At 37.7% G+C, this 19,435-nt stretch overlaps 1 protein-coding gene across 1 annotated transcript in view; it reads right to left on the reverse strand.

Annotated features, from left to right (window-relative positions):
* Positions 1-17,296: 17,296 nt before the first annotated feature.
* Positions 17,297-19,435, reverse strand: part of LOC144971423 (multifunctional protein ADE2-like) — a 41,071-nt gene continuing 38,932 nt past the window's right edge. The window contains exon 8 of the mRNA XM_078912310.1: positions 17,297-18,367. Coding sequence (XP_078768436.1) covers positions 18,204-18,367 — 164 coding nt within the window. The 3' untranslated portion in view covers positions 17,297-18,203. The remainder of the gene's footprint in view (positions 18,368-19,435) is intronic.

Consider the following 19,435-nt stretch of genomic DNA (forward strand, 5'->3'; position numbering starts at 1 on the left):
CTAAACTTTATTTATCCTCCAAGGTTGTGGTCCTGTGCTGGCATTGGAATGCGCCTCCCTGCATCCTGCTCAAATGTTAGGAATTGATGATAGAAAAGGAACCTTAGACTTTGGCACAGATGCAGACTTTGTTATGTTGGATGATGATCTCCATGTCCTCTCCACACACATTGCTGGGGAGTTGGTCTATACTCGTCAAAATTGACAATTACAAGGAGGAAAGAGAGGAGAGTGGGATATGAACTTTTCTGAAATGAATGCAGTGCAGAGGGAGGATTGTAATCTTAATAACATTAAATGTGATTGATATGCTTCATGAGTTAAATTTGGAGCCTGGAAAAAAATACAAATGTGACAGATTATCAATGCTATATATATACACTCTAGCACAGTTTCCTCAAACATTCGAGGAAACTGTGTCTTATCATAACGACTTGACAGGGAAGACAGGGGGAGGGGGCAGTGTGGCCCAGCAGTTTGGAGTTTGCAATACATCCGAAAGATACCTAGTTTGAATATCCATAGCATTATGTGACCTTCAGCAAGCCACCTATCCCTAGCTCAATTTGGGGTGCTTCAGTCTTCCCTCCGCTAGAGGATGAAAAAAGGGAAGTTTATTATTTATTTACTTTATTGATATATTGATGGATATAACTTTATACACATTACAAGCATGTGTATGGTGCTAGGGTCGGTCGCTGTACCACATTCATTTACCATCGTGGTCGTAGCCAACCATTAGCACATCATGGCGCCTGGCATTGAAATTAGAATGAATGGGGAATTGGTAAAAATAAGTAGATAAGCGTTGGTCATATGAAACTGCGATTGAGTGTGTGGTGAGTGGCTGTGTGTGTGTCTGTGTGTATATAGACAAACCTGCAGTGTAGATTGATAAACACATACGTAATTGTCAATGTCAGAGTAAATCATCAGGTCGAAATCACTGGGCGCATTAAAGAACCCTTCAGTAATTTTTATTTTTTACTTTGGCTGGTAGAATTAGTTCAAGGTAAAAAAATTTTCGAGGAAGGAATGGAATGTTAACAAAGAATAATAAGGAAAAAATTCGGGTCAATCGAATGAGTTCAAGGAAACCGTGCTGGAGTGTATATAAAAAAAAATAACTTGGTGGCCAGTAGTAGTAGACAAATCAAAGCAGGGTGGCCAGGGAAGTCGGGAAGTCGGAAATTGGTCGGAAATTTGAAATTGGGTCGGAAATTGGTCGGAAGCGGTACTGGATGGTCTGAAATTTTCTTTAAAAAAAAAAACAAAAAAAACATCAAAAATTTAAAAAAAAAAAATTAAAAATGCGAAAATTTACTTTCATTGCGTACGAAACGGAAGTGTGCACTGCTATATTGCGCGATCTAGTGCGATAGTATCGGTTTTAATCACCGTAACTGTGTACTCGATACTTGTGTACTTCCTTACTAAAAATTTACACGGAACCGTTTACAGAAAATCTGCATCGCATAGGTAGGTATCGTATTCTTTTTTCGTTATCGATTACTAGCCCTACCTTGATAGCCTATCCTCACCAGAGTGCCTAAATCAAATTCCATTTCATTTCATTCTGTACATTTATGCACGTCGATTTCAAATCCAGTCTGTTTTTTTGTGTGACTGAGCATCAGTGTGAATTGTATTTGGATTTCGTTTGAAAATTGATTGAATTAGAATATTCTGCCCTTATTTTTTATTGTTGCTTCACTATTATGGGATAACAATTAATTTGGTGGACTGTATCATTCGTATTCATCTTCAGTCAGAAATAAGTGAACCTCATCCAGATTGATAGATAAGTCATAAAACTACCATTACCATTTCATTTTTTCTTCCTCTCTCTGACTACTTTTCGTGTTAATTCTATTTGGATTTCGTTTGGAAATTGACTGAATTACAATATTTTACCCTTATTTTTATTGTTGATCCTCTATTATTATTATGGGATAGAATTTAATGTAACTATTTGGTGGATTGTATCAGTATATTTCGCGTTCGTCTTCAGTCGGAAATAAGTGAACTTCATCCAGATTGATAGATAAGTCAAAGAACTAAGACAATGGGGAAGTGTCAATTTAATCCAGATTGGCTCAGTGACAGCAGATTTTCACAATGGCTTGTTGCTGTTCCCAATGACAAGAATAAATTTTCCTGCAAATTTTGTAAACACAGTTTTTTAATCGGAACATCAGGAATTAAGGCATTGAACAGTCATATGTCCTCTCAAAAACATTATAAATCACGTGATTCTGTTTCTAACTCCAGGTCAATTTTAAACTTCACTACATCATCCAAATCAAATACTCAACAATCTACCTCACAAGCTAACATTAATGCTACTGTTACAACTTCCTTGTCAGCTATTCAATCAACTTTGAAAGTCTCAGACAATGATGTACTTAAAGCTGAGATTCTGTGGACCCTTCGTGTAATTTCTAGTCACAGTAGTGCTCGCAGTTCTGTAGACATGGGCCCTTTATTTAAAGTTATGTTTGCTGGCCACCCTGTTGCTGAGAAATTTAAGTGTTCGTGCACCAAGCTTGGTTATCTGTCAACTTTTGGAATTGCCCCTGCTATCAGAAGTCAGATATTATCTACGATTAAAAGTGTCGACAACTACGTCATTATGTTTGATGAAAGCATGAACCCTGACATGCAGAAAAAACAATTAGATGTTCATGTCCGTTTCATAGATGTCGATGGAACTGTGAAAACAAAGTATATTGATTCTTATTTCCTTGGACACGCCACAGCAGCCCATATTGTTTCAAAACTGAAAGAAACAATCTCAAACATTAATAATGATAACTTGCTGCAGCTCTCAATGGAAGGCCCCAATGTCAACTGGAAGGTTTTTAAAGATGTTTCATCTTCAATGACTGAGGAAGGAGGAAAGTCTCTGTTGAACATTGGATCTTGTCCACTCCATGTACTTCACAACAGCATCAAAGCTGGACTCAAAGAATCTGGATGGGAGATTGACACTTTATTAAGATCTTTGTATTATTTATTTCAAGACTCTCATGCAAGACGTGAGGATTTCTTGATACACACTGGCAGTAAGATGCTACCACTGAAGTTTTGTGGCCATCGATGGCTGGAAAATATTCCTGCTGCAGAGAGAGCCATTGTAATCTGGCCTTTCGTCGTGGATTATGTGACCAAAGCAAAAAAAGGTGAGGTCACTGAGCCCATGTGCAAGACTTTCAAAGTTTTGTTGGATATCCAAGGGGATAAATTGATCCTTGCCAAGCTACACAGCTTTGTTTTTATATGTAAAATTTTAAGGCCCTTCCTTTTGAAGTTCCAGCGTGACGAACCCCTTGTTCCCTTCCTTGCAAAGGAAATCAGTGCTGTTGTTAAACAGCTGTACAGCTTGATTTTAAAAGATGTAGATGGAATGGACGAAATTGTGGCTCCTGCAAATGTGGACACTCAGTTGTTCAAGCCATATGGAAAAATCGAAGTAGGCTGTCATGCTGAGAAGATTTTGACAGCTGAGAAAAGGAAATTATCGGAATTAAATATTATGGACTTCAGGCTGTCATTCCAAAAATTAATTAAGGCCTGCATTAAAAAAATTGTTGAAAAGAGTCCTCTAAACTTCCGTTTCACCAAGAATGTTGCTTGCTTTGACCCAGCTTTCATTGTCGGCAACAGTACAAAGGCCAAGGATCTTCTGAAGGCAACTGCCAATCACCTTCAGCTCTGTGGTTGGATTACACCTGAAGAAGTTGATCAATCACTTCTTCAATTTTCAACCTTTAAGGAGGCAGTTTCCAGGCATCCATTCTCTGCAAGTGACCGCCTGGACAGTTATTTTACTCTGCATGGATGTCTGGAAAGTGTACCAGCTCTAGGGAAGATACTGAAGATGGTGTTGGTATTAAGTCATGGCAATGCGGAGGTGGAACGAGGCTTCTCTATTGATAAAGGGGTAACAGTTGAAAATCTGTTAGAGGAGACTCTCATTGCAAGACGGCTACTGTGCCAGTTTGTTCACAATAAGAACATAGCTGAGATTGTGATTAGCAAGGAGATGTTGTTGTCTTGTAGTAGAGCGTGGCAGAGGTACAGTGAGGCAATGGAATTGAAGAAGAAGGAGGCTGAAATGTCAGAGGAGAAGTTGAAGAGGAAGAGGAAGAATGATGAGATTAAGGACCTGGTCAGTAAGAGAAGGAAGATGGAACTTGACATGGAGATGCTGGTTGAGAAAGCAGATACCCTTAATGAGAGAGCAGAGGGAGCTGGTGCCAAAGTTGCCCATGACATGATCGTTCAGAGCAATGCATTGAGAAGGGAAGCAAGGACAAAAAAAGACAATATGAAAGAACTATCCTCTCTTATTGTTGAGAAAGAGGTGGAACTGAAGTTATTGTAGATGGTGGGTGACATTTGTACATATGTAGATAGGTTGTGAGGATGGTGAGGGGTTTGACTGACAATGAAAAAAACTGTGTAAATAGGCCTAATTAATTGATTAATTTCAAGATTTTACTGATATATAGTGTGTGTCGAGATGTCTGATTTTAATGAACATGAGAAACAAAAACAATATTGAGTGGATTCTGCAGCAGGGCAAAACATCATTAAACTTGTATCGATCAAACGCAAGACACGGGATAAAGGTAAGTTTCAGAGTACGTTATTTAGATAGGTTTATGATGGTAGGAAATTTCAGACCAAGGTAGGAAATTTTGATGAGAGATTTCCCTGGCCACCCTGCAAAGACACCTGCAGGATAAATAATTTTAGGAAACTGAAAACAGACAGGCTTTTGAGTAGTAATAATACCTGTGTTTTGTTACGCATCCTCTTCATATGTCTAGCACATTAGAGCTCTCTGTGTATTCTGCACACTTTATATCACATTAAATTGCATTTCAAATCCATGGGGAAGGGTTTTTCTCTTGCTGTGTCTTCTATCCCCTTGAATCCGTTTTCCTTTTCCAGGTTGCTTTCTGTCCTTGTCTTGGAATGTGATTACTAGGTTTTGTCCTGGCTCTGGTACGAGCTTTAGGGGAAACAGGCGAATGTATATACTTTAATTTTCTCCATGTAAATCATGTCTGTGATATTTGTTCTTAAAGTTTTTTGTTTTGAATGTAATATTTTGCAAGCATTTGAGGGTTTCCCATAGTGATCTCTGACAGAGCACAGTCATACTTTGCTATTGGTACCAGGTACTGCTGAATACCGAAATCCACCTAAATCTACCAAAATCCACTCAAGTGGGGATTGAACCAGAGACTGGGAGGTGAATACAAGTGGGGAGTAAACCTCGGACTACGGAAGGTGCACACTAGTGGGGAATATACCTGGGACAATGGGTGGTGGATACCAGTAGGGAGTGAACCTTCGACTGTGGGAGGTGGAGGTGGATACCAGTAGGGAAAGAACCCGGGAGTATGAGAGGTGGACACCATTGGGGAGTGAACCTGTGATTGTGGGAGGTGGACACGAGTGGGAATTGAATCGCGTGAGATTGACAATTGACTGCTAGACTACAATGATGTCCATGGTCAACTGTCAACTTAGCTTTTTTTTTTCTTCTTGTATGTTGACATCATTATACACTTTACTAGATATCTATATCTTTACAATTATATAATCTGTACGTCCCTTGAAATTTATTCTATGTAATTATTCTTACAGATTACAATATTATTACACTATACCTATTTCCAAGTTTTACTTTACCACATTTATTAACGTATACAGTAAAATTACTTTAAACCGAAACATACCATGAACTGCAATGAATTTAATAAATTATACGAGTTTCTTCATTATCTTTGCACTAATTCTCTTATGATGAGCCGAAATACTTCTAAGCAGGACTTTCTTTAAACATCAAAACAACTTGAGAGCACCTTCCCTTTTTCTCCTTCAAAAATTTGGGAGTGGCCACATGCAATCATGTCCGGCGATATTAAGCAATGATCGTAAGTATAAGATGAGGTGGGGGGTAGGCAAACACTTCAATCACTGTACTTGGGCTTGACCAACACCACAATCGCACAGATTGAAAAAGGAAGACAACGGGTGACTGTCATGTGAAAACGGAGGAAAGAGGGGGAGGTGGGGGTCTAGAATCATGCAGGCGAGATGTTCTAGTGAGTTGATGCTTTGGAACTGACTGAATTTTCAACACAACAATAAGGGTGGGAGGTGGGTGGTAGACAACTTACCATTGATATGCCATTTCATTTCCACTTTGTTTAAATGTGTATGTGAGGGGCTGAAAGAGGGTGGGGGGGGGGGGTTCTATGTACTTAGACCTTTGAACCTAATGGCTTTTCAACAAAAGAGAGGTGTGTAGTAGACAGCTTAGCATTGACACACCTTTTCATTTCCATTTACCTCTGAGTAGCTGCGCATCATTCATTATCAAATATCACGCAAGACCTATCAATCTTATTTTAGCTTACACTTTACTAAAAGATGTCTGAAAGAAATCACTGTGCTTACGCAGAGTTTAAAATCAAAATACTTTGTGAAGTCGATGAAAAAATGTTGAACAAGTTGACGGAGGTATGTAAAAAACTCAACTCTTTCAACAATTTTGAAAATATTTTTAAAACACACCAAAAAATAACAAACAAACAAAAATATTTTTTAAAAAAATAAATAAATAAATGGTCTCCAAAACGGCATTTATTCAACAACTACAACTTTATTTAAGGGGAAAACACCCATGTTACGATTAAATGAGCAAAATCTTTAAATAATTACGTTCCTTGAAAATCATCGTAAAACAGGAACTTGCTTTAAACCAAAATGTCTTTAAATTTAAACCGAAATGGTTTAGAGGGTCCCCAAAATTTCGGTTTAAAGTAATTCTACTGTATTATGTTTATGTATGTATCATTGTCGGCATTTTATAAGTCTGCGCAAAAATTTCCTTTTTGGATAAATAAAGTACATTATTATTACAGTGCACTCTCCCGATAACGACATGGCTCGGGACCAGAGGTGCATGTCGTTATCGGGAACATGTCGTTATTCGGAAAATTTCAAGATGGCGGAAAAAGGGGTGTGGTTAGACCCTTAGAATGTACATTAATGTACCAACCATAGTGGGTGATCAGTGATCGGACTTTCCAAACATGTAAAATACACAAAGTGTGTGTGTGTGTAGTTTTGTTGTTTGTTTTTGTTGTTGTTGATGTTGTTGTTTTTTGTGTGTCATTTTCCCTCTGTTGTTTATCCGGGCTTGGGACCGGCATGAGTGCAGCTATATTTAATAATACAACTGAACACATGGCCACATTAAAATGTTTTTTTGTTGTTTTTTTTTTTTTTTGTTTTTTTTTTTTGTTGTTGTTTTTTTTTTGTCCCGATAACGAGAAGGGGAATTTTTTCTGTACCCGTTGAATTAGTTGCAATGAGTACCGTTAGTCTGTCTTTCGCATGTTTGCCACCGTGGCTGGCTTCTCCTTTAAAAGTGTGAGTCTTGTTCGGGAGGCAGCGGAAAAACAGGCCTGTTTCATCTGCGTTGAAAACGTCACGAGGTGAATACTCTTTCATCAAACTGGACAGAGTTGTTGTCTTCCATTCATCGACGATTGATGTGTCCACGGAAGCAGATTCGCCGCAGGACATCTTGAACACGATGCCGTGTCGCTGCTTGAATTTCATCAGCCAACCGCTGCTTGCTTGAAAATCTGTTACGCCTAGCCTCTCCGCAGGCCTGCTCGCGGATAATGGGGCCAGAAGTAGGGGCATTTATTGCTCTTGTTTGTTTAAACCATGTCAACACAGCTTCGTCTACGGTCGCATTCGTTGCAAGGCGTGGTTTCTTGCGCTGAGGTTCATGGCTGCTTGTCTCTATCTTTGTCCTGTTCTTGATTATTGTTGATAAGCTGTTGTGGGGAGTCTCGTACTTCTCAGCGATCTGTTTCTTGGTTAATGTCTTTGTGTCCACATCAGCCAGAATTTGCAGCTTGACATCTATTGTCAGTATCTTTCTTTTTCTAATAGCAGCTGTCGACATCTTGGAGTGCGTTATTGTTCTCGGGTGAATACAATCGATTCAGCGGTCAGCGATGTGATGATTGACTCATTCAATGCGCGTCACCCTTTTGTACCGATGACAATAGACACAGGTGTGTTTTCATTGGCTATGAGGTGCCTCTGGTAGGACATTTCATTGGCCGATAACAAAGTGATCTCATTGGCTATGAGGTGCCTCTGGTAGGACATTTCATTGGCCGATAACAAAGTGATCTCATTGGCTATGAGGTGCCTCTGGCTCAGAGAATGAAATGAAACTTACCGGAAACAACATTTTAGCTATTTTTATTTTTTGTATCTAGCAAAGTCACAGCCAATTATTGCTAACTCAATGTCGTTATCCGGAGAGTGGTCTAAAAAGTATGTCATTATTTAGAGAGTTTTATTACTAATAACATATAGTAAAAAAATCGGGACCTGGGGCCAATGTCGTTATCGGGAGAATGTCGTTATTCGGATAGGTCGTTATCGGGAGAGTGCACTGTATATTATTATTATTAATTATTATTATTATTATTATTATTATTATTATTATTAATTTTATTATTATTATTATTATTATTATTATTATTATCAATTCTATATTTAGGCCAATGAAAGTTTCAATGAAAAAATTGAACCAAAAAAAAAAAAAACAAAAGAGAAAGTGTGTTCTAATTAATCACATTATTTCAGTCAGTTACAATGCTAGCAGAATAACTTTTGTCTCCCCTATACTCTCTAATGATTTTTTTGTTATTGTTCTTCGACGCAAATCCTTCAATTTCGAGTCTCCAGTCACTCGCAACTCACGATTGTTCTTTTTTTTAGTTTTTACTCACAAAAATGTGTACTTTCGACGATCTGCACTTATCTTATAGTTTTTTAAAGCCAGTGTCAATGACAACAGCACATTTTGTGTAACCGACGTATTTTCCTTCTGAATCGAAGCTCTCATCTAAAAATAACTGCTATCTTGTTGACTCCATGGCATATCTCAGTAACTAGTCTCAGACTAAAGTATGAAGTCTTGCCTCAGCAAATGACTAAAACTTGGCCAAACTTAATCCGAAGGTATCGTGATTTTAGACTGGGACTTGCTTAGTCAGCTCACATGAAATCCGATTTTTTTCAAGTCCTGGACGAAAGTCAGAGATAGCCAGAGACCAAGCGCTAGTCTGTGTTCATGAAAACGGCCCCTGTTCTACGTCCACCTACTAGAGAACTTCATGGGCAGTGGTCATTGCATGGAAATCTTGCAGCACGGCACTGGACAGCTTCAATTGCTTTTTTTTTTTAATGTCAGATTGTAGGTTTGGGTCCCAAACTGTACTGGAATAGTCCAAGATTGATCTTACAAGCGTAATATAGGCAGTTTCTTTCAGGTTTGCCCGGCAATGTTTGGTGTTCCTTTGTCTGAACTCTAGTTCAGACCATAGTGGGTAGAGAGGCACTTTCTATGTCTTCTATCGCCCTCTGTCTGTTTTCCAACATGCTTTCTGTCTTTGTCTTGGAATGATATTACTTGGTTTTGTCCTGGCCCTGGTAGGATACCCCAGCTGGGAGGGAAACAGTCATTAGAGTTTTGGGAGATGATATTTTTTGCCTTGTAAATCATCACTCTGACTGTTATGCACTGTATTATGTTTTGTTTACATATTATATATGATTTGTAAACATTAAAAAAAAAAATAATTAAGCTTTTATTTAGAGCAATGTCCACTAAACATGCTCAAAGCGCTTTACAAGGGGTCCCTGGTCAACAGCAACATTTAACATGTAGGACAGGACATGACGCCTGTTAGGCGATATTACAATTTTTCGGACAAAGACAACGCTGTTAACGGCCAGGTATTCATTTTACACCCGAGTATGGTGAGAGAATGTAAGTAAAGAGCCTCTTCCAAGGACTCAACTATGCGCCGAGCACGAGGCTCGAACCCAGGACCTTCCGATCCGAAAGCAAGTGTTATACCATTAGACCACATAGCCGCACATTTGAGCATTTTCCTCTTAGTGGCGACCTGTGCTTATGTCAGGATGAGACATTTAGGTGATTTCAAACTAAGTATGATAGTGTGCTCTTGGAATTGACATCTGTTCCCTATTTGAACGAATTCCCCTTTGTCTTACCTTTTCTTGGATGCCTTTTTTGTAATTCTAGAACTTTTTACTTTCCCATTTTCTTCCTTAATAGTGGCGCTGATTTGACCCCAATGTGTTGCAAGCGCCGTAAAACTGTTAAAAACAAACAAACCCTAGTGTGGAATTTGCTTGGAGCGGCCTGTCCATAACAATAATCCAGTAGACTTAAGGTAACTATTAAGAAATTGTTACAAATTACAAGGCTAATAACATATTTGGTTGCACATTTTTGTTGATTATCATACTAAAAATCCACCAAAATCGGTTCGTGAGGGAAAAAAAGTTATGAATGGTTGTCTATAATATAATCACTATAAAACTTTGTTATAGTTTCCCGGCATTTCTAATATACTTTTTCAACCTAAAAAGTAATTAATATGCATCTGGATGTATATTTGGTTGGTGCAACATATTAAAGTACCAAAAGTGCCTTAGACTTAGAGTTGTTTATAACTTTGTAAAAAATGAAAAACCTCAAACTCAGCCCATATTTTTTTCCTGCGTTTTCATTTTGAGATTCACATATGTGACCCACCGTCTCCAAACGGTACTATGTTAGGATGAATTGGATCCCTGGAAGTGAATTTAGAGTTAAAAAGATAACATTGAGTTGGTTGCAATGACAGATATCTTTATTTTCTACATTATAGAATAGAATAGATATTATCCCCAAGTTTCATATTTGTAGCTATACATTCAATTTCCAGTACATTGTTCACCCCGACATAATTCTGCTTTGATACGGAGGGTCATATATTTTCATTTGAGCTGAATGCTACCCTCAAAATGTGGAACTCGAGCAAAGTTGGAAATTTTATTAGTTGAGCTGAATGATGTGCCAGTATTTATTTTGAGGATTACCTTGTGCATGTTTTTAAGTTTTATGAAAATATATAAAAAGAAAGTCAAATTAATGTCATTGTATGGCCAAGAAAAAGGTGAAATCGCATTATTTGCCCAGAGGGAGCAGTATGGCTCAGTCTTTACTTTGTACCCGAAAGGTACCTAGTTAGATCACCTGCCGCTGCGCTGTGTGGCCTTGAGCAAGTCACCTCGCCCTAGCTCAATTTGCGGCGCTGCACTGCGGCTGACGCCTGGGTTATTCCAGTCTTCCCTTGGAATTTTATTTATTTATTTATTCTATGCATTTTTATTTTCAAAATCATTGAATTCCATTTATGATTAGAAAAACACACTAAACAGTAAATAATTTTTGTATACATAGCGCCAAAATAAATCAGTATTAATACATCTAGTACGTACCATAAATTTGCAGTTGAGTATTTCTGAATCAACCTTACCCCTTAGTTAGATTGTCTAAGGGACTAAATTTTGAGAATTAACTTTTACATTTAAATTTATTTGCCTATTTACACAATAAAATACCTTTGAACCAATTCCCCTTTGTCTTAACTTTTGGGGGGGGGGGGGGGGGGTAATTTGTAATTCTATCATTTTTTTTTACTATTCCGTTTTCTTCCTTTTACTGGCGCTGTTATGACCTAAATGTGTTGCAAGCGCCGTAAACCCGTTAAAAAAAAAAAAAAAAAAACAGGGTGAGTCTAAAAGAAAACACCAACCACGGAGGGTTTTATAGAAGACTTGCCTTGGATTTTCAGCCCCCACTAGTGAGGGCCCATTGGTTCGATAAGGATTTCAAGCAAAAATACTTTTCTGCCTTGGTACAATTTCCTTGAATGCGCAATAATTGATTCTGTTGTTTAAATTTCAGAACTTTATAATAAATTGGTTAATTAACGACCATAAGTTTTAAATAATATTTCTCATGTCTTGAATGATATGAAAATATCCAAAAAAGTATGAACTATCAAGATTTTTACAGGAAAGCGTGAACTATTTTTCTACGATGCTCTCTTACAAACTGAGTGATTGGGTTTGTTTTCTTTTTGAAATCAAGAGTACGAATCTGTTTTCAATGCCTTTGATAACTATGGATTATTTATCGAACCAGAATCTTTGAAAAGTTGTAATACTAATAATAATCGAGTTAGTTATCTAAGAAATGTTTAGAATTTACATCTGGCTGTAGTTTCTGCAGACGATAGTTGGACCCAGTGTCGTGCTTGCTGTCGATTCGCGCATCGGTCTAGTCCTAGTCCTAGATATGGTGATCAGACATCCTGATTTAACATTGTTGTAATGGACAATATTTTGTGTTGGTTTTAGAATATTTCCATTACAACATTAAGCTTTTAATTCTAATAATTATTACTGTTTCTTAATGTGGCAAGAGACTATATTTTTTTTTTCCATATGGTTAACCGATATTATAGACTTTGTATTAGTCAAGTGCATATGTCTTGGGGGTCTCTTTGCTCATCACGTCAACTTCACTGACAACACGCAAGATAAAGACTAGACTAGAGTTAGACTAGACTTAGACTTAAACTTGATAAGTCCTTCATACAACAGTTGCTAGTAGAGGATCTGATACTACCATATGGAATGGAACTTGTACTCTGAAGTAAACAGAGAGATAGTGAACAACCAGGGATGCTAGAGAGAAACAATGGCAGAACACTAATTTGCATGTTAATTAATGACACAGCTATTTTTCCTTTCAACTAGGCATACCAATTTGGAAACAATGTGAAGCAATAAAAAAATAGACTTAGTTTCGATTAAAATTTCTCCAGAACGTACTTCCGGTGTTCGCATTTTAGTTTTTCATGAAATATTATTACAGTGTGGTCAATTTTGGCTTAGATGATACAGTAAAATTTATCTCTCAGCGACTTGGGATTGGCTTCCTTTTGACAAGTTCGGAAAGTGAAAAATTAATTTCATGAAAGCTGAGTGAAAATAGCTACAATGGAATGTGTTCAGAAAACAAAAATCTAAAAGAGCATTGCTTGGCCATGGTCACTAAAAGTTTATCCATCAATGACATAAGAGACCCGTGTGCTAATGCTATGTGTAGTGCTGTGGAACATTCCTGATTAATGTTTTAATGCCTCATAATCTATTCATTCAGCTCAATAGATTCGTGGGTTTTTTTTTTTTTAATTTGACAAATTGGCTGATTTCATTCCATTGACTGAGGATTTACATGTCTAAAAAAGAAAAAAAACAAAAAACGAGCAAATAAGACCAACTATATATTTTACACCCAGGTTTCCCAGCTGCTAAGTGCAGCTATGTGGTCTTGTGGTACGATACTCGCTTTCAGATCAGAAAGTCCTGGGTTCGAGCCTTGCTCTGCGCATAGTTGGAAAAGGCTCTTTACTCACATTCTCTCACCATGCTCAAGTGTAAAATGAGTACTTGTAGACCTGTAAATGAGCTCTATAAAAATTGACTGAAACTCTTCGACAAACTGAAGATTTAATTATTTAAAAAAAAAAAAAAGGGCATCATTGGAGAGGAGAGTGATAAATACAATACATTAAAATAGTGGGTGTTATTTCTATTTTTACTGGAAGTATGACTGCCATAATTTGATGTAGAAGGAATGCTAAATTAGCATGTCATTTATATAGGTAAAGATGACTTCATCATATTCCTGCCTCTGGAATTTTTTTTGACATAGTCAGAAAAATAATCACCATTATCATCTTTAACTTCTAGCCATGACCAATTGAATTTATTCCTCACACTCACATCTTTAACTTTATCGATGCTCGACAAGTCTGAATTGCGATCCACGAACAGCTCAGCCATTGTGAGAACATTAGAATAATGTAACAATGAGCAAACTTGATTTTCAATCAGTAAATGACAGAGAAAAAAAATTAAATAAATATGACTTCAGGCCAATACACTGAATTGTTAAGTAGAAGTGAATTATCAAGAAGAAACTTCGGCAGGCGTAGCGGAAAAATTCAAAGAATCGAAATGAAGGTAAATCGCCACAAAACAGCAAGCTCGCTTGGGCTTGAGCAAAACAATGGCAGAAAACGTCCTGATTTGCACGGGAATTAATTAGGCTACTTACCATTGTTCCTTATAATCAGGTACTCAATCAGTGAAGAAACGGTCAACCAGTTTGTTTACAATGTGAGGCAATCGAAATGTGCTTGTAGCAATCTATCCTAATCTAACTTTCGATTTAAAGGTGTCTCCATCATCTACTAGAGATGTTACTTCCGGCATTCGCATTTTTTTTTTTTTTTTTTTTTTAAACCCGGCTTGTAATTGTGGTCAATTTTGGCTTAGACGAAACAGTGAAATTTATCGCTCGGCGGCTCAGTTAAAATTGGCTACCGTTGGGATCACGACAGGTTGGAAAGTAAAAAAATAATTTAACGAAGGCTGTGTGAAATTACACTGGGATGTGTTCAGTCACGCCAATTCTAAAAAGCGCCGCTTAGCCTTGGCAATAAATCCATCGTTAATATTAACGGCTCCCATGAGCTATGCGTAGCGTTATGGAACACTCCTAATTACTTTACGGTCATTCGACTACGATTTGTGAATTCTTTCTTTCTTTCTTTCCTTTTTAAATATTTGAATTTGACAAATTGACTGATTTCAGTTAATTGACTGAGAATTTACAGGTCTAGTACTTGGCCATTAACAGCATTGTCTGTCCCAAAAATTGTACTATCGCCTAACAGGCATCAAGTCCCGTCCTAAATGTTAAGTGTGGCTGTTGGCCAGGGACCTCTTGCAAAGCTCTCTGAGCACGTTGAGTGGATATTGCTCTTTATAAAAGTAAACGCTCATCTTTTTTACTAAGTGGAGTATGACTTTCCCCCCTTACAACTTATGTTTTTGTTTTAAGGGTTTTACGGCGCTTGCAACACATTTAGGTTATATCAGCGTCAGTAAAAAGGAAGAAAATGGGATAGCAAAAAGTTATAGAATTACAATTAAAGCACCCAAGAAAAAGTAAGACATAGGGGAACTAGGAACAAATAGGGATCAGATGTAGATTCCAAGAGCATACCACCAATGTACTTAGTTGAGATCACCTATAAGTCTCATCCGGACACAAGCACAAAATCCAACAAAGAGGAATACACTAAAATGCTTTCATTATACATTGAAAATAGCAAATTTATTAATACATAACAAAGAGATGATTTACAAGGAAAAAAACATCATCTCCCAAAACAATAACTATGCATTTCACTGTTTCCCTCTGAGCTAGGACTCCGGCCAGGGCCAGGACAAAACCAAGTAATCTCATTCCAAGACAAAGATAGAAAGCATGTTGGAAAACAGTTATAAGGGGATAGAAGATACACAGTATGTACCCCCCTGCCCACTATGGGAGGTCAGGAACCCCACCCAGGTCCTTACAACTTACATCCACATAGAACAAGAATACAGATAAAGAGGGAGGTAGCCCCTTCAACGGTACCAACTGCTTACAACGTTTAAGCTGTTAGACAGAGACGCCAATTGTAAATTTGGCTCACAGGAGTTTCAGACACCACTCGTAGGAATTTCAATGCCGAAAGAGGAATTTCCGCACACAAGAAAAAGGAATTGGAATGGTATTGTGTTTACATATTTTATAGTTCTAAATAGATAACTGATAAGAATTATATTATGATTCATGATACATAAACACAATCCCAAAGTTTCCTTATTTCAAATGAAGTAAAGCGCCAAAACCTAATGGTAGAGATTGTAATACTGGTGGTAGTGAGGATGATGTGGTGTTGGTGGTTGTAGTAATAATGGTAGTAATGATGAAGATGTGATAGTGGTTGTTGTTAGTGGTAGTGGTAGTGATGATGATATGGTGGTGGTTGTGGTGGTTGAAGTAGTAGTGGTAGTGATGATAATGTGGTGGTGGTATAGTGGTTGTAGTAGTTGTGGTCGTGATGATAATGATGTGGTGGTTGTTGTAGTAGTGGTGGTAGTGATGTTGATGTGGTGGTGATGGTGGTTGTAGTACAAATGGTAATGATGATGATGTGGTAGTGGTGGTTGTAGTAGTGGTGGTAGTGATGATGTGATAGTGGTTGTAGTAGTAGTAGTGGTAATGATGATGTGGTGGTGGTTGTAGTGGTAGTGATGATGTGGTGGTGGTGGTGGTTGTAGCACTGGTCGTGATGATGATGTGGTGCTGGTGGTTGTAGCACTGGTCGTGATGATGATGTGGTGCTGGTGGTTGTATTAGTAGTAGTAGTAGTAGTAGTAGTAGTAGTAGTGATGATGATGATGCGGTAGTGGTGGTGTGGTTGTAATAGTAGTAGTAGTTGTAGTAGTAGTAGTGATGACGATGTGGTTGTGGTGGTTATAATTATAGTAGTAGTGGTAGTGATGATGTGATGGTGGTGGTTGTAGTAGCAGTGGTAGTGATGATGATGTGGTGGGTGTGGTTGTAGTACTAGTGGTGGTAGTGATGAAGATGAGGTGGTGGTGGTGCTTGTAGTTGTAGTGGTAGTGATGATGATGTGGTGGTCGTTGTAGTAATGGTGGTAGTGATGATGATGTGGTGGTGGTAGTGATGATGATGTGGTGGTGGTTGTAGTGCAAATGGTAGTGATGATGATGTTGTAGTGGTGGTTGTAGTAGTATTAGTTTTAGTGATGATGATGTGGTGGTGGTGGTTGTAGTAGTAGTGGTATTGATGATGTGGTGGTGGTGGTATTGTAGTAGTAGTGGTAGTGATCATGTGGTGGTGGTGGTTGTAGTAGTATTGGTAGTTGCAGTGATGATGATGTGGTGGTGGTAGTTGCATTAGTAGTGGTAGTGATGATGTGGTGGTGGTGGTGGTTGTAGTAGTAGCAGTAATGATGATGTGGTTGTGGTGGTTGTAGTAGTAGTGGTAGTAATGATGTGATGGTGGTGGTTGTAGTAGTAGTGGTAATCATGATGTGGTAGTGGTGGTGGTTGTAGTATTAGTGGTAATGACGATGTAGTGGTGATGGTGGTTGTAGTAGTAGAGGTCGTGATGATGATGATGTGGTTGTGGTTGCAGTAGTAGTGGTAGTCATGATGGTTGTAATAAGTGGCATTGATGATAATGTGGCAGTTGCAAAGGTGGGGGGGGGGGGGTTGGGGGGGGTATCCTTGGACTTGGAACAAATTGACCTCACCGGAATTTGACGGAAGTTGCCCGGAGCCCGGAATTTTTTGCTCCAGACCGGAGTTTTTTCCGGTGAAACCGGAGTTTTGGCATCACTGTGTTAGAGGATTCAATTATTATTTTTCAATTCACAAACAAAATGGATTGAAAGCATAGTATCACTTTTATTTCAACAGGATTTCATCACTAACAAACGGTATGTGACTAAAGATTGTCTAAAATGACAGATCCAAGTATATTTTTTTTTACATTTTAACAACATCCACATATACAATTTTACTTTTAACTTTGAAAAATACAAGGCGATATCAAGGTATTAATAAACTTTTCTCACATCTCATTTCAGAAATTCAAAATACGAGATAAAGGTATGGCAGAGAAAAAAATATGTTTACATCTCGAGCAATCAAATAAAATAAACCTTTCTTTAAAATTCAATTTTATAAACTGTATCTTCATGAGATCATTGCAAATAAATCATAAATTCAATATGGTAGTTTTATTTGCTGACAGCTTACACTTCAATACATCATCTACCAACTTGGAAATGAAATGGAATATATCTTTATCATTACATATTAATATTAATGAAAACAGTGTTTAAAATAAGGCTTGGTCCGCAACACGTGACAGCATTTTGGCTTTATGTTTTAAAAAAACAAATAAAGCAATTGACTGGTTAAAAAAATTTTTTGAAAAATTAAAGGTGAATATTCAAAAGTTTCATATCATTATTTTCATTTTTTTTAAATGCTCCACATAGTATTAAGTAAGGAACTTGAAAATTACTAACAAAACTACTTCATGGGATAACACAATTAATCTCAATGAACTATGGCAGAATCTGTGTAAAATGTATACAAATGTATAAATCTTCGGGTCGTAGAATTACCATAAGAATGAATTTATATATAAGGAAGATGAGTTCAAAAGTATGATTTGCTAACCCCCCCCCCCCCCCCCTTTCCAAAAAAAGGTGGGAGGATTTTAAAAAGTGAAAATGCATTTCAACCATTCTCTCCAAAACAAAAATTTGAGCAAAATTCCCTATCTATTTATCATCACGGACCTTTCTATCCTCTACAACAAGATTGACCCATGTGTTGAGTTGCTTGGCTCGTAATCTGGACCAGATCATGTGATCTGTTAGGGCAAGGCTTTGGGCAGCTGACAGAGCAGCACCATCAGGACTGAAAACTGTGGAACATCCAAGGCCTGGAGGAAATAATAGGAAAAAAAAGTAATAATTTTGGCCTGTTGATCTGACAGCTATATACAGTAAAACCTTAGTATAATAGTGATAGGGGGACCAGCCTAAAATCACTGTTATAACCGAGTCTTAATATAACCCCTCGTGTTCTTGTGTATGGGTGGGTTGGTGTGCGAGAGAAAACAGAGATCTTGGCCATCAGAGGGTGCGTGCGTGTGTGTGTGTGCTCTCTCTCTCTCTCTCTCTCTCTCTCTCTCTCTCTCTCTCTCTCTCTCTCTCTCTCTCTCTCTCTCTCTCTCTCTCTCTCTCTCTCTCTCTCTCTCACACACACACAAGTTAGCAGAGCTGTCTAATTGAAATTTCAAAAATTCATAGCCTCCAAGGGTAAAAAAGTCCCTATAGACAGCTTTACAAATTAATAAATTGTCCTCATCATTATCTAAAAGAGTCTCTTAAGTCCTCAATATAGATAGGACGAAGTTGACATCACTTGGGCTTTGTTATTGTTTTTTGTCATCCGCTTTATGAGTAATACTCACTAAACTGTTTTAACCAGACTATAAACAATCAAGGTTAAACCGGTTTTGTGTGTTGGTCCGTTATACTTCTGGATGGCAATGTTGTAGCTTCTTAGCCCAAACGCATACTATCTAACTAAAAATTTATTTGTTTTAAGGGTTTTAAGACAAGTGGTTGGGAAAAATGCAACAGTTAATTCTACCTTCCCCCTTTCCTGCTTTCCCACCCCTTCTATTTCACCATTTTATTCCAAGTCACTTAAAATCAAATACGCATAGTCCTAGCTTCAGCTTCTTCACATAGAGTCCCCACCATCTCACCATTGGGGATAGTTACCTCATCTTTATGAGAGCAATCCTCACTCTACGCGTGACATACTAGGTTTTTTGGTAGTTGAATAGCAAAAAAAAAAGAGAAAAAATTACATTTTGATTTCTTTTCGATTTATCAGGTTTTTTCTGTAAAATCAAAATTTTTTGTTTTTGTACAGAAGGGCTTTTTTCATTCTTTTTCAATGGGTTTTGGGGGAGCAAGTATTATTGTGATAGTAATAT

This window comes from Berghia stephanieae, chromosome 4 (assembly GCF_034508935.2).
Source record: "Berghia stephanieae isolate SIO BIC M18660-M18661 chromosome 4, UCSD_Bste_1.3, whole genome shotgun sequence".
NCBI classification, from domain to species: domain Eukaryota; kingdom Metazoa; phylum Mollusca; class Gastropoda; order Nudibranchia; family Aeolidiidae; genus Berghia; species Berghia stephanieae.